The sequence below is a fragment of the Hyperolius riggenbachi genome, chromosome 3 (assembly GCF_040937935.1).
Source record: "Hyperolius riggenbachi isolate aHypRig1 chromosome 3, aHypRig1.pri, whole genome shotgun sequence".
NCBI lineage: Eukaryota > Metazoa > Chordata > Amphibia > Anura > Hyperoliidae > Hyperolius > Hyperolius riggenbachi.
This window is the reverse complement of record NC_090648.1, coordinates 515,491,007-515,506,313: the sequence shown is the minus strand read 5'-3', so window position 1 is coordinate 515,506,313 and position 15,307 is coordinate 515,491,007. Positions and strand designations below refer to the sequence as shown.

Below are 15,307 nucleotides of genomic sequence, written 5' to 3'. Positions count from 1 at the left end.
AGAGGTTATAGCATCACCCATTTCAGCTATCCCAGAAATTGGTCCAGCACCTGCATAGCACCCTGCCCCCCAACCCCCCCCCCCCCCAAAAAAAATTTTTTTTTTCATAAGGTGCTCATTAGTGTTAGATGGTGGAAGGGAAGATTAAAGCAAGCCTGAAATGAAAATAAATGTTTCATATAATGAATTGTATGTGTAGTACAGCTACGAAATAGAAGCCAAGAAAAGAGTCTCATATTGTTTCCAGTACAGGAAGAGTTTAAGAAAAAAAAAACTTCAGTCGTTATCAATGCTAAAGAGCTTCTGTAAGAGATTCCACCCACTGGGCTGAATACAGTCCTGTAATCTGAGGCACTTACACAGCCAAGAAACAGTGAGAGACAGCTTGAGATAAGGTTTTACTGCAGGGAAGTTCAAAGGGTCATTATTTCTGCTCTGTTTGTTTAAAAGACAGAGTTTGCTTTTAAAGCGGATCTGAGATGAGAAACTAACTATAACAAGTAGCTTGTCTATATATCTTATCTAACGTTTAGATAGTCTACACAGCAAATCTAGCTGCAAACAGCTTCAACAGTTTATGATTATTTATTCCTGTGATACAATGACAGCAGCCATGTTCTGTTTGTCACATTGTCACAGGTTGAGGGCTGGAGATGCTATCAGCTTGCCTGTGTGTAAATTCAGTTCCCTCTCCTCCTCCCCTCTGCCTCTGAAATCAATGGCTAGTAACCTCCCCCTCCTCCTGCCCAGACTGAGCTCCCATAAGCCCTTGCTACAGTGCCAAGGCACAAAAGAAGCTGTGGGCAGGGCTTGTTTACTTTATAGGGAATTAGAGTATTAGAACAATGCCTTATAAACTATATAAAAGGAACACAATTATGCAATGAGTAAACGTTTATCTCGAATCCACTTTAAAGGACCACTATTGTGAAAAAAGTAGGCAGTTAAAATCTGACAGAACCGACAGGTTTTGGGCTAGTCCATCTCCTCATAGGGAATTCTCTGGGTTTTCCTTGTTTTCAACAGCATTTCCCGAACAGCAGCAGGAAACTGCCAAACGGTAAGATACCAGCCAGTCTTCCTACTCACTTGCATACTGCTTTGTCATTTATACTTTGTTTTCATCAGCATTTCCAGAACAGCAGTTGCGAAGAAAACCCTGAGAATCCCCCATGAGGAGATGGACTGGCCCAAAACCTGTCGGTTCTGTAAGATTTTAACTGCCTACTTTTTTCGCAATAGTGGTCCTTTAAAACTGCAAATATGACAGAACGATGCAATGTTATTAAAAAAAAAAAAAAAGCTTTGCCACTAACGTTCTAGTAATTATCCGAACTACACATACAATTCCTTATATCATAAGTTTTTATTTCGCTTCAGGTTTGCTTTGAGGACCTGGACTTTACTGGAGTTTCCACCTGTGTGGATAGCGGGTTTTGGCTAGAGTTATAGCGTAAGCATCTAAACATGTCTCCACCAAGTATGACTATAGTGCTGCAGGAGGCATTTTCTCATACGGTACCTGAAAGTCCCAGCTTCCTGGAGAGCGTCCTGATTGGCTGCTTCATGTACCACCCACTCTGCAGCGTTATACATGCCCCGTTCCTGCACCAGCAGCATGTTGTGGAGGCGGAGCTTCAACATTTTCAAAAAACAGCCTGCAGGAGCAAAAACAATCTGTGTTAAAGTACTTATATTTATGGTTGAGGACAAATGACTACATACAGGAGCAGATACACTCAGTCTCTGAAATACAACATTCCACTTTTGTTTTCATTTCACAAGAAATAAATCTGGCAGCCTCCATATCCGATAACGACGCCTCAGCCTGTATTCAGGCGTGTGTACGGCAGCCCCATGACCCCCATCCTGCGAGCAATCCGCCCGACGTATCTACACACCCCCAACGATGCAGATCCCCCGCCAATCCCATTGTTCAGGCCGCTCCCCCGACCACCGCATAAAGTTCCCGCCTGCGCATTCAGATCTCACGTGCGCCAGCTGCCACGACTGTCCAGCGGCTCCCGGTCTCGTCCGCTGCTGTCACAGTCACACGCAGTCGCCAAGTGGTGGCCTTACACGCATGCCTGGCAACGCTTGGGAGACGCAACGGACAAGGCCGGGAATCACCACAGTGGGAGCAGGTGAGGTTTATAATACACAGGCCCCAGGGAAGGGGGGGGCACATTTACATTTTGGGGACAGCGGTCAGAAGCCCGTCACATTTGTTGTAATATCTTAAGCTATTAACGCCACATAACCAATCGACCACGTTGGACTTTTCAGCATCCTCGATTGTCGATCAGGCAAGCTTGTAGTGGCTCCGAATGTCATCCGATTCGATAAAACTATCGAATCGGATGGTTGATTGCACAATCGGTAGCTGTATGAACAACTAAATGCTGTGAATCAACCACTGGGTCTTTTTAGCTTCACCACATTGTGGAGTACCGCATACTGTATCTGCACGGGGGAAATTTACAGCCAACTATAGTAAAAAGCAAAAAGAACATGAAATCTACTTGTATTCCTAAAGCTGAAATGCACCAATAAGAAATATCAGAGAAAGAATTGCACCTTTCATTGGATCCTCTGTGCTCAGGAGGTTTATCAGGATGTCGATCCTCCTGGTGCTGCGACTGTCCACATTCTCATCGTCTCGTAACAAAGCCACGGCGTTCTGGATGCAGCTGCGGATGAGGATGTTGGTGTCCAACATCTGAGAAAACATGAGGAAGGCCGAGTGATATAGAGGCAGTTAAATAGACCCTGCAATGACCACAAACGTGGACCCTAAAAGTCACAGTGATAGGTCGTTTCTCCACCCCCCTCCTAAGGCAGTGTGCAGCCAATCACCATGCGGCCCCCAAAGTATGTCATCAAGAGCTGCACGGCGATTGGCTGCACGGTGTCGCGATCAGCTACACTGAAAAGGAGTGAGGAGGACCTGTCCTGCTACAAGGAGAAGGTTATGTATAACACTCATTACCTAGTAATTGTAGCCATGGATGTCTTTCAACGCAAGGAAAGCATCTAAGTCCCCTTTAAATGCAGATATAGAATTTGCCATAACCTGTGGCAATGCATTCCACATCTTAATCACTCTTACTGTAAAGAACCCTTTCCTAAATAAATGGCTACAACATTTTTCCTCCATTTCCTTCATATCATACATTTTCTGCCCATTCTGGGTCTCTCTGGTCTCCATTTTAAAAATGGCGATGACTCCGTAACTGTTGTCGGATCAGCACACTGGAAACTGTAATATTACCCACATTACTTTGCACATCAGTTGTCCTTTCAGCTATAACTGACAGTAACTGATATATTTTAGATCTGACAAAATCTTGTCAAAACTGAAAGGAATCTTGTAAGAAGAAAATGGTGAGCTTCTGTGAGGAAGTGAGGCCGAGGTTAGTATGTAATATTCATTTGCAGCTACGTCATGTGTTTATTTTTAAAAATGTTACTTGCTTCAGGTTCACTTTAAAAGGTCCTTTTACACTTATATCAGTTGGTGTCAGTTGTAACTGAAAGGACAACTGATGTGCAAGGCAATGTCCATGTTTCCCTATGACCTCTTTCACACTATACACTGAAAAACTGAAGCTTTTTAACAATGATGTGCTATGGAGGAAATTATTTATCAAAAGAGGGGGGTTATGGTTTTAAAAGGCTGTTCTGGGGTGGAATGAATCCCCCAGAGGTCCCTCTTGTTTCAGATAGGCCTTATTTGTCTGTACAGGAACATTAGCACTCTATACCCAACAATCCAATGGTCTCACTATGCTCACTACATTACTATAAACCATATATTCTTACATCTTCAGGCCTGGGTAGTGGAACATCTGTATCCATTTCTTGATTTTCAGGCATCTCCTCTTCTGTCTCCACTTTATCATTGTCTTCAGTCTCCATTTTATCATTGTCTTCGATCTCTACTTGTGATGTCACTTCCTTGGCAGCACCATTGGGCGGGACTTCCTGATCTCCTTCTCCATGGACCACGCCCACATCCAAGTTCTCTCTTACTTCTGCTGTTTGCTGACCGTCATAGTTTATTGGTTCTTTTCTTTCTGCGAAAATAAAATCTATCTATTAGAGAAGAATGCCACCCAGATGTGTGGTTTTCTTATTGGGAGCGGGGAAGGTCCATGCCACTATGTCAATAAGGTCCTAATCATTCTGGATTGCTTTTTTTCTACACCAAATTGGTAGATTAGGGGTAGCAAACAATCAATCAGATTAAAATAGGTAATTAGGAAGATGTAGCCATCTCCTCGCTTCTTCAGCTCCATACCCATGCACTGGCGTAACGGTAGGGCCTGCAGCCCCCCCCTGGGGCCCGCTCGGGGCTGTTTTGGGGGGCTGGATGGGTCGCAGCATGAGGGGAGAACTATGGCCACATTCGGTGGGGAGGGGGGATGTTCCCCCCCTCCCTCACCTTGGGCTCTCCCCTCTGCGCACCCCTCCAGCATCAATACATTTGGGTTTGCAGGCGACGGACAGCGGCAGTTATACAGTGGTGTGAAAAACTATTTGCCCCCTTCCTGATTTCTTATTCTTTTGCATGTTTGTCACACTTAAATGTTTCTGCTCATCAAAAACCGTTAACTATTAGTCAAAGATAACATAATTGAACACAAAATGCCGTTTTAAATGATGGTTTTTATTATTTAGTGATAAAAAAAACCCTCAAAATCTACATGGCCCTGTGTGAAAAAGTGATTGCCCCCCTTGTTAAAAAATAACTTAACTGTGGTTTATTACACCTGAGTTCAATTTCTGTAGTCACCCCCAGGCCTGATTACTGCCACATCTGTTTCAATCAGGAAATCACTTAAATAGGAGCTATCTGACACAGAGAAGTAGACCAAAAGCACCTCAAAAGCTAGACATCATGCCAAGATCCAAAGAAATTCAGGAACAAATGAGAACAAAAGTACTGTAATTGAGATCTGGTAAAGGTTATAAAGCCATTTCTAAAGCTTTGGGACTCCAGCGAACCACAGTGAGAGCCATTATCCACAAATGGCAAAAACAGGAGTGGCCGGCCGACCAAAATTACCCCAAGAGCGCAGAGAAAACTCATCCGAGGCCACAAAAGACCCCAGGACAACATCTAAAGAACTGCAGGCCTCACTTGCCTCAATTAAGGTCAGTTTTCACGACTCCACCATAAGAAAGAGACTGGGCAAAAACGGCCTGCATGGCAGATATCCAAGGCGCAAACCACTTTTAAGCAAAAAGAACATTAAGGCTCGTCTCAATTTTGCTAAATAACATCTCAATGATTGCCAAGACTTTTGGGAAAATACCTTGTGGACCGATGAGACAAAAGTTGAACTTTTTGGAAGGTGTGTGTCCAGTTACATCTGGCGTAGAAGTAACACAGCATTTCAGCAAAAGAACATCATACCAACAGTAAAATATGGTGGTGGTAGTGTGATGGTCTGGGGTTGTTTTGCTGCTTCAGGACCTGGAAGGCTTGCTGTGATAGATGGAACCATGAATTCTACTGTCTACCAAAAAATCCTGAAGGAGAATGTCCGGCCATCTGTTTGTCAACTCAAGCTGAAGCGATCTTGGGTGCTGCAGCAGGACAATGACCCAAAACACACCAGCAAATCCACCTCTGAATGGCTGAAGAAAAACAAAATGAAGACTTTGGAGTGGCCTATTCAAAGTCCTGACCTGAATCCTATTGAGATGTTGTGGCATGACCTTAAAAAGGCAGTTCATGCTAGAAAACCCTCAAATAAAGCTGAATTACAACAATTCTGCAAAGATGAGTGGGCCAAAATTCCTCCAGAGCGCTGTAACAGACTCGTTGCAAGTTATCGCAAATGCTTGATTGCAGTTATTGCTGCTAAGGGTGGCCCAACCAGTTATTAGCTTCAGGGGGCAATTTCTTTTTCACACAGGGCCATGTAGGTTTAGAGTTTTTTTTTCTCACTAAATAATTAAAACCATCATTTAAAACTGCATGTTGTGTTCAATTATGTTATCTTTGACTAATAGTTAACGGATTTGGATGAGCAGAAACATTTAAGTGTGACAAACATGCAAAAGAATAAGAAATCAGGAAGGGGGCAAATAGTTTTTCACACCACTGTATACCTTCCGTGCACTCCAGCGTAGAAGTTCCTCTATCTAGCCTCTGACGCGACTTCCTGTTTATACAGGAAGTCGCGTCAGAGGCTAGATAGAGGAACTTCCACGTTGGAGCGCACGGAAGGTATGTATCTGCCGCCGCTGCCTGCATACCCAAATGTATTGATGCTGGAGGGGAGCACAGAGGGGAGAGCCCAAGGTGAGGGAGAGGGGGGGGACCGTCCCCCCTCCCCACCGAATGTGGTCATAGTTCTCCCCTCATGCTGCGACCCCTCCAGCCCCCCAAAACAGCCCCAAGCGGGCCCCGGGGGGCGCTCAGAATTTCTGCAGGGGGGCCCGGTGGGGCCTAGTTACCCATGCTAGATGTTCATTGTTAGGGACAATCATTCATGATCACCTCAGGTGAAGATCTAACATCAGGTTCCATCACCGGTTTCTGCAGCTTACTGTAACGATCGGTGTAGCAACACAGACGTCTGATTATGTGGTGATCTGCAGTATCACCAATAATACAGACGCTATACCTGATTATGTGGTGATCTGCAGTATCACCAATAATACACGTATAGCTGGCAAGATACAAGGTATATGTAGTGCTTGGTGCAACAATAGACTGGGCCTTACCAGAGGAGCTGGTAGGCACTATAAGAACTCAGCAACAATAAGGTTAGCAAGACCTCACCAGAGGAGCTGGTGGGGACCTTTTAGAACACAGTAAGAACAAGTTTAGCAAAACCTCACTAGAGGAGCTGGTGGGTACTTATAGAACACAGTAACTGATTAGTTTAGCTGAGCCTCACCAGAGGAGCTGGTGGGCACCCATAGAATACAGTAACTGTTTAGTTTAGCTGAGCTCCACCAGAGGAGCTGGTGGGCACTAATAGAATACAGTAACTGTTTAGTTTAGCTGAGCCCCACCAGAGGAGCTGGTGGGCACTATTGGAGTACAGTACAGAGTCAGAAGGCAAAAGAGTAGTAGGTAATCAGGCAGGGATTTGGCAACTAGATCAGATGGGCAGAAGTACAAAGACGAGTAGCAATAGCAGAGTCAGAGGTTAGCCAGAATCATACACAGAATATCAATAATATACAGTAAACAATCTCCTAGTCTTGTGTGAAATCCCTGGTTTCCTCCCAGATCAAAACACACCAGATACTAGTCTAAGGTCTGAACGCTAGCACATAAGTAATCGCAACCGCAGACAAGTTGCGAGTGAGCAGCGACGGCTTAAGAAGCAGAGGACACCTCCAAGCCGTGCCCACTCCAATCAGCCAATCCTGAGCGGCGAACGTCCACTCTGATGTCAGCCGACCAGCGGGTCAGCTGACACGCCTCCTCCCAGCATAAAGGTCCCGTCTACACGCACGGCCGCGCGATACAGAAACCTTATGTGCAAATGACAATTCCGTCCTTGGCGTACTAGATGCCGAGGGAATGGAAAAAGAATTTGAATAGGGAACCGGAGTGGCTGCGGAGACACCGTGCGTGCCCGCAGCCGCATATGTTACACTTACTTTCTGTATGGAACAGCTGGCTTATGGTGAGGTTCTGCAGCTTACCTTCTGTATAGAAGAGATGGCTTAGGGTGAGGTTCTGCAGCTTACCTTCTGTATAGAAGAGCTGGCTTATGGTGAGGTTCTGCAGCTTACCTTCCGTATAGAAGAGCTGGCTTATGGTGAGGTTCTGCAGCTTACCTTCTGTATAGAAGAGCTGGATTATGGTGAGGTTCTGCAGATTACCTTCTGTATAGAACAGCTGCCTTATGGTGAGGTTCTGCAGCTTACCTTCTGTATAGAAGAGCTGGCTTATGGTGAGGTTCTGCAGCTTACCTTCTGTATAGAAGAGCTGGCTTATGGTGAGGTTCTGCAGCTTACCTTCTGTACAGAACAGCTGGCTTATGGTGAGGTTCTGCAGCTTACCTTCTGTATAGAAGAGCTGGCTTATGGTGAGGTTCTGCAGCTTACCTTCTGTATAGAAGAGCTGGCTTATGGTGAGGTTCTGCAGCTTACTTTCTGTATAGAAGAGCTGGCTTATGGTGAGGTTCTGCAGCTTACCTTCCGTATAGAAGAGCTGGCTTATGGTGAGGTTCTGCAGCTTACCTTCCGTATAGAAGAGCTGGCTTATGGTGAGGTTCTGCAGCTTACCTCCTGTATAGAAGAGCTGGCTTATGGTGAGGTTCTGCAGCTTACCTTCTGTATAGAAGAGCCGGCTTATGGTGAGGTTCTGCAGCTTACCTTCCGTATGGAACACCTGGCTTATGGTGAGGTTCTGCAGCTTACCTTCTGTACAGAACAGCTGTCTCATGGTGAGGTTCTGCAGCTTACCTTCTGTATAGAAGAGCTGGCTTATGGTGAGGTTCTGCAGCTTACCTTCTGTATAGAAGAGCCGGCTTATGGTGAGGTTCTGCAGCTTACCTTCCGTATGGAACACCTGGCTTATGGTGAGGTTCTGCAGCTTACCTTCTGTATAGAAGAGCTGGCTTATGGTGAGGTTCTGCAGCTTACCTTCCGTATGGAAGAGCTGGCTTATGGTGAGGTTCTGCAGCTTACCTTCTGTATAGAAGAGCTGGCTTATGGTGAGGGTCTGCAGCTTACCTTCTGTATAGAAGAGCTGGCTTATGGTGAGGGTCTGCAGCTTACCTCCCATATAGAAGAGCTGGCTTATGGTGAGGTTCTGCAGCTTACCTTCTGTATAGAAGAGCTGGCTTATGGTGAGGTTCTGCAGCTTACCTTCTGTATAGAAGAGCCGGCTTATGGTGAGGTTCTGCAGCTTACCTTCCGTATGGAACACCTGGCTTATGGTGAGGTTCTGCAGCTTACCTTCTGTACAGAACAACTGGCTTATGGTGAGGTTCTGCAGCTTACCTTCTGTATGGAACAGCTGGCTTATGGTGAGGGTCTGCAGCTTACCTTCTGTATAGAACAGCTGGCTTATGGTGAGGTTCTGCAGCTTACCTTCTGTATAGAAGAGTTGGCTTATGGTGAGGTTCTGCAGCTTACCTTCTGTATAGAAGAGCTGGCTTATGGTGAGGTTCTGCAGCTTACCTTCTGTATAGAAGAGCTGGCTTATGGTGAGGTTCTGCAGCTTACCTTCTGTATAGAAGAGCTGGCTTATGGTGAGGTTCTGCAGCTTACCTTCTGCATAGAAGAGCTGGCTTATGGTGAGGTTCTGCAGCTTACCTTCTGTATAGAAGAGCTGGCTTATGGTGAGGTTCTGCAGCTTACCTTCTGTATAGAAGAGCTGGCATATGGTGAGGTTCTGCAGCTTACCTTCTGTATAGAAGAGCTGGCATATGGTGAGGTTCTGCAGCTTACCTTCTGTATAGAAGAGCTGGCATATGGTGAGGTTCTGCAGCTTACCTTCTGTATAGAACAGCTGGCTTATGGTGAGGTTCTGCAGCTTACCTTCTGTATAGAAGAGCTGGCTTATGGTGAGGTTCTGCAGCTTACCTTCTGTATAGAAGAGCTGGCTTATGGTGAGGTTCTGCAGCTTACCTCCTGTATAGAAGAGCTGGCTTATGGTGAGGTTCTGCAGCTTACCTTCTGTATAGAAGAGCTGGCTTATGGTGAGGGTCTGCAGCTTACCTCCCATATAGAAGAGCTGGCTTATGGTGAGGTTCTGCAGCTTACCTTCCGTATAGAAGAGCTGGCTTATGGTGAGGTTCTGCAGCTTACCTCCTGTATAGAAGAGCTGGCTTATGGTGAGGTTCTGCAGCTTACCTTCTGTATAGAAGAGCCGGCTTATGGTGAGGTTCTGCAGCTTACCTTCTGTATTGTACAGCTGGCTTATGGTGAGGTTCTGCAGTTTACCTTCTGTATAGAAGAGCTGGCTTATGGCGAGGTTCTGCAGCTTACCTTCAGTATAGAAGAGCTGGCTTATGGTGAGGTTCTGCAGCTTACCTTCTGTATAGAAGAGCTGGATTATGGTGAGGTTCTGCAGATTACCTTCTGTATGGAACAGCTGGCTTATGGTGAGGTTCTGCAGCTTACCTTCCGTATAGAAGAGCTGGATTATGGTGAGGTTCTGCAGATTACCTTCTGTATAGAACAGCTGCCTTATGGTGAGGTTCTGCAGCTTACCTTCTGTATAGAAGAGCTGGATTATGGTGAGGTTCTGCAGATTACCTTCCATATAGAACAGCTGGCTTATGGTGAGGTTCTGCAGATTACCTTCCATATAGAACAGCTGGCTTATGGTGAGGTTCTGCAGCTTACCTTCCGTATAGAAGAGCTGGCTTATGGTGAGGTTCTGCAGCTTACCTTCTGTATAGAAGAGCTGGCTTATGGTGAGGTTCTGCAGCTTACCTTCTGTATGGAAGAGCTGGCTTATGGTGAGGTTCTGCAGCTTACCTTCTGTATAGAAGAGCTGGCTTATGGTGAGGTTCTGCAGCTTACCTTCTGTACAGAACAGCTGGCTTATGGTGAGGTTCTGCAGCTTACCTTCTGTATGGAACAGCTGGCTTATGGTGAGGTTCTGCAGCTTACCTTCTGTATAGAAGAGCTGGCTTATGGTGAGGGTCTGCAGCTTACCTTCTGTATAGAAGAGCTGGCTTATGGTGAGGTTCTGCAGCTTACCTCCTGTACAGAACAGCTGGCTTATGGTGAGGTTCTGCAGCTTACCTTCCATATAGAAGAGCTGGCTTATGGTGAGGTTCTGCAGCTTACCTCCTGTATAGAAGAGCTGGCTTATGGTGAGGTTCTGCAGCTTACCTTCTGTATGGAAGAGCTGGCTTATGGTGAGGTTCTGCAGCTTACCTTCTGTATAGAAGAGCTGGCTTATGGTGAGGGTCTGCAGCTTACCTTCCGTATAGAAGAGCTGGATTATGGTGAGGTTCTGCAGCTTACCTTCTGTATGGAAGAGCTGGCTTATGGTGAGGTTCTGCAGCTTACCTTCTGTATAGAAGAGCTGGCTTATGGTGAGGTTCTGCAGCTTACCTTCTGTATAGAAGAGCTGCCTTATGGTGAGGTTCTGCAGCTTACCTTCCGTATAGAAGAGCTGGATTATGGTGAGGTTCTGCAGCTTACCTTCTGTATGGAACAGCTGGCTTATGGTGAGGTTCTGCAGCTTACCTTCTGTATAGAAGAGCTGGCTTATGGTGAGGTTCTGCAGCTTACCTCCTGTATAGAAGAGCTGGCTTATGGTGAGGTTCTGCAGCTTACCTTCTGTATAGAAGAGCTGGCTTATGGTGAGGTTCTGCAGCTTACCTTCTGTATGGAACAGCTGCCTTATGGTGAGGTTCTGCAGCTTACCTTCCGTATAGAAGAGCTGGATTATGGTGAGGTTCTGCAGCTTACCTTCTGTATAGAAGAGCTGGCTTATGGTGAGGTTCTGCAGCTTACCTTCCGTATAGAAGAGCTGGATTATGGTGAGGTTCTGCAGCTTACCTTCTGTATAGAAGAGCTGGCTTATGGTGAGGGTCTGCAGCTTACCTTCTGTATAGAAGAGCTGGCTTATGGTGAGGTTCTGCAGCTTACCTTCCATATAGAAGAGCTGGCTTATGGTGAGGTTCTGCAGCTTACCTTCTGTATAGAAGAGCTGGCTTATGGTGAGGTTCTGCAGCTTACCTTCCGTATAGAAGAGTTGGCTTATGGTGAGGTTCTGCAGCTTACCTTCTGTATAGAAGAGCTGGCTTATGGTGAGGTTCTGCAGCTTACCTTCCGTATAGAAGAGCTGGCTTATGGTGAGGTTCTGCAGCTTACCTTCCGTATAGAAGAGCTGGCTTATGGTGAGGTTCTGCAGCTTACCTTCTGTATAGAACAGCTGGCTTATGGTGAGGTTCTGCAGCTTACCTTCTGTATAGAAGAGCTGGCTTATGGTGAGGTTCTGCAGCTTACCTTCTGTATAGAAGAGCTGGCTTATGGTGAGGTTCTGCAGCTTACCTTCTGTATAGAAGAGCCGGCTTATGGTGAGGGTCTGCAGCTTACCTTCAGTATAGAAGAGCTGGCTTATGGTGAGGTTCTGCAGCTTACCTTCTGTATAGAAGAGCTGGCTTATGGTGAGGTTCTGCAGCTTACCTTCCGTATAGAAGAGCTGGCTTATGGTGAGGTTCTGCAGCTTACCTTCCGTATAGAAGAGCTGGCTTATGGTGAGGTTCTGCAGCTTACCTTCTGTATAGAACAGCTGGCTTATGGTGAGGTTCTGCAGCTTACCTTCTGTATAGAAGAGCTGGCTTATGGTGAGGTTCTGCAGCTTACCTTCTGTATAGAAGAGCTGGCTTATGGTGAGGTTCTGCAGCTTACCTTCTGTATAGAAGAGCCGGCTTATGGTGAGGTTCTGCAGCTTACCTTCCGTATGGAACACCTGGCTTATGGTGAGGTTCTGCAGCTTACCTTCTGTATAGAACAGCTGGCTTATGGTGAGGTTCTGCAGCTTACCTTCCGTATGGAAGAGCTGGCTTATGGTGAGGTTCTGCAGCTTACCTTCTGTATAGAAGAGCTGGCTTATGGTGAGGGTCTGCAGCTTACCTTCTGTATAGAAGAGCTGGCTTATGGTGAGGGTCTGCAGCTTACCTCCCATATAGAAGAGCTGGCTTATGGTGAGGTTCTGCAGCTTACCTTCTGTATAGAAGAGCTGGCTTATGGTGAGGTTCTGCAGCTTACCTTCTGTATAGAACAGCTGGCTTATGGTGAGGTTCTGCAGCTTACCTCCTGTATAGAAGAGCTGGCTTATGGTGAGGTTCTGCAGCTTACCTTCTGTATGGAAGAGCTGGCTTATGGTGAGGTTCTGCAGCTTACCTTCTGTATAGAAGAGCTGGCTTATGGTGAGGGTCTGCAGCTTACCTTCCGTATAGAAGAGCTGGATTATGGTGAGGTTCTGCAGCTTACCTTCTGTATGGAAGAGCTGGCTTATGGTGAGGTTCTGCAGCTTACCTTCTGTATAGAAGAGCTGGCTTATGGTGAGGTTCTGCAGCTTACCTTCTGTATAGAAGAGCTGCCTTATGGTGAGGTTCTGCAGCTTACCTTCCGTATAGAAGAGCTGGATTATGGTGAGGTTCTGCAGCTTACCTTCTGTATGGAACAGCTGGCTTATGGTGAGGTTCTGCAGCTTACCTTCTGTATGGAACAGCTGCCTTATGGTGAGGTTCTGCAGCTTACCTTCCGTATAGAAGAGCTGGATTATGGTGAGGTTCTGCAGCTTACCTTCTGTATAGAAGAGCTGGCTTATGGTGAGGGTCTGCAGCTTACCTTCTGTATAGAAGAGCTGGCTTATGGTGAGGTTCTGCAGCTTACCTTCCATATAGAAGAGCTGGCTTATGGTGAGGTTCTGCAGCTTACCTTCTGTATAGAAGAGCTGGCTTATGGTGAGGTTCTGCAGCTTACCTTCCGTATAGAAGAGTTGGCTTATGGTGAGGTTCTGCAGCTTACCTTCCGTATAGAAGAGCTGGCTTATGGTGAGGTTCTGCAGCTTACCTTCCGTATAGAAGAGCTGGCTTATGGTGAGGTTCTGCAGCTTACCTTCTGTATAGAACAGCTGGCTTATGGTGAGGTTCTGCAGCTTACCTTCTGTATAGAAGAGCTGGCTTATGGTGAGGTTCTGCAGCTTACCTTCTGTATAGAAGAGCTGGCTTATGGTGAGGTTCTGCAGCTTACCTTCTGTATAGAAGAGCCGGCTTATGGTGAGGTTCTGCAGCTTACCTTCCGTATGGAACACCTGGCTTATGGTGAGGTTCTGCAGCTTACCTTCTGTATAGAACAGCTGGCTTATGGTGAGGTTCTGCAGCTTACCTTCCGTATGGAAGAGCTGGCTTATGGTGAGGTTCTGCAGCTTACTTTCTGTATAGAAGAGCTGGCTTATGGTGAGGTTCTGCAGCTTACCTTCCGTATAGAAGAGCTGGCTTATGGTGAGGTTCTGCAGCTTACCTTCTGTATAGAAGAGCTGGATTATGGTGAGGTTCTGCAGCCTACCTTCTGTATAGAACAGCTGGCTTATGGTGAGGTTCTGCAGCTTACCTTCTGTATAGAAGAGCTGGCTTATGGTGAGGTTCTGCAGCTTACCTTCTGTATAGAAGAGCTGGCTTATGGTGAGGTTCTGCAGCTTACCTTCCGTATAGAAGAGCTGGCTTATGGTGAGGTTCTGCAGCTTACCTTCTGTATAGAAGAGCTGGCTTATGGTGAGGGTCTGCAGCTTACCTTCTGTATAGAAGAGCTGGCTTATGGTGAGGGTCTGCAGCTTACCTCCCATATAGAAGAGCTGGCTTATGGTGAGGTTCTGCAGCTTACCTTCTGTATAGAAGAGCTGGCTTATGGTGAGGTTCTGCAGCTTACCTTCTGTATAGAAGAGCCGGCTTATGGTGAGGTTCTGCAGCTTACCTTCCGTATGGAACACCTGGCTTATGGTGAGGTTCTGCAGCTTACCTTCTGTACAGAACAACTGGCTTATGGTGAGGTTCTGCAGCTTACCTTCTGTATGGAACAGCTGGCTTATGGTGAGGTTCTGCAGCTTACCTTCTGTATAGAAGAGTTGGCTTATGGTGAGGTTCTGCAGCTTACCTTCTGTATAGAAGAGCTGGCTTATGGTGAGGTTCTGCAGCTTACCTTCTGTATAGAAGAGTTGGCTTATGGTGAGGTTCTGCAGCTTACCTTCTGTATAGAAGAGCTGGCTTATGGTGAGGTTCTGCTGCTTCCCTTCTGTATAGAAGAGCTGGCTTATGGTGAGGGTCTGCAGCTTACCTTCTGTATAGAACAGCTGGCTTATGGTGAGGTTCTGCAGCTTACCTTCTGTATAGAAGAGCTGGCTTATGGTGAGGTTCTGCAGCTTACCTTCTGTATAGAAGAGCCGGCTTATGGTGAGGTTCTGCAGCTTACCTTCCGTATGGAACACCTGGCTTATGGTGAGGTTCTGCAGCTTACCTTCTGTACAGAACAACTGGCTTATGGTGAGGTTCTGCAGCTTACCTTCTGTATGGAACAGCTGGCTTATGGTGAGGTTCTGCAGCTTACCTTCTGTATAGAAGAGTTGGCTTATGGTGAGGTTCTGCAGCTTACCTTCTGTATAGAAGAGCTGGCTTATGGTGAGGTTCTGCAGCTTACCTTCTGTATAGAAGAGTTGGCTTATGGTGAGGTTCTGCAGCTTACCTTCTGTATAGAAGAGCTGGCTTATGGTGAGGTTCTGCTGCTTCCCTTCTGTATAGAAGAGCTGGCTTATGGTGAGGGTCTGCAGCTTACCTTCTGTATAGAACAGCTGGCTTATGGT

At 46.3% G+C, this 15,307-nt stretch overlaps 1 protein-coding gene across 1 annotated transcript in view; it reads right to left on the bottom strand.

Moving 5' to 3' along the window:
- Window positions 1-15,307, bottom strand: part of LOC137564491 (E3 ubiquitin-protein ligase RNF213-like) — a 301,009-nt gene that overhangs the window by 146,043 nt on the left and 139,659 nt on the right. The window contains exons 25-27 of the mRNA XM_068278409.1: window positions 3,823-4,076; window positions 2,578-2,719; window positions 1,523-1,658 (exon numbers count right to left, since the gene is read on the bottom strand). Coding sequence (XP_068134510.1) covers window positions 1,523-1,658; window positions 2,578-2,719; window positions 3,823-4,076 — 532 coding nt within the window. The remainder of the gene's footprint in view (window positions 1-1,522; window positions 1,659-2,577; window positions 2,720-3,822; window positions 4,077-15,307) is intronic.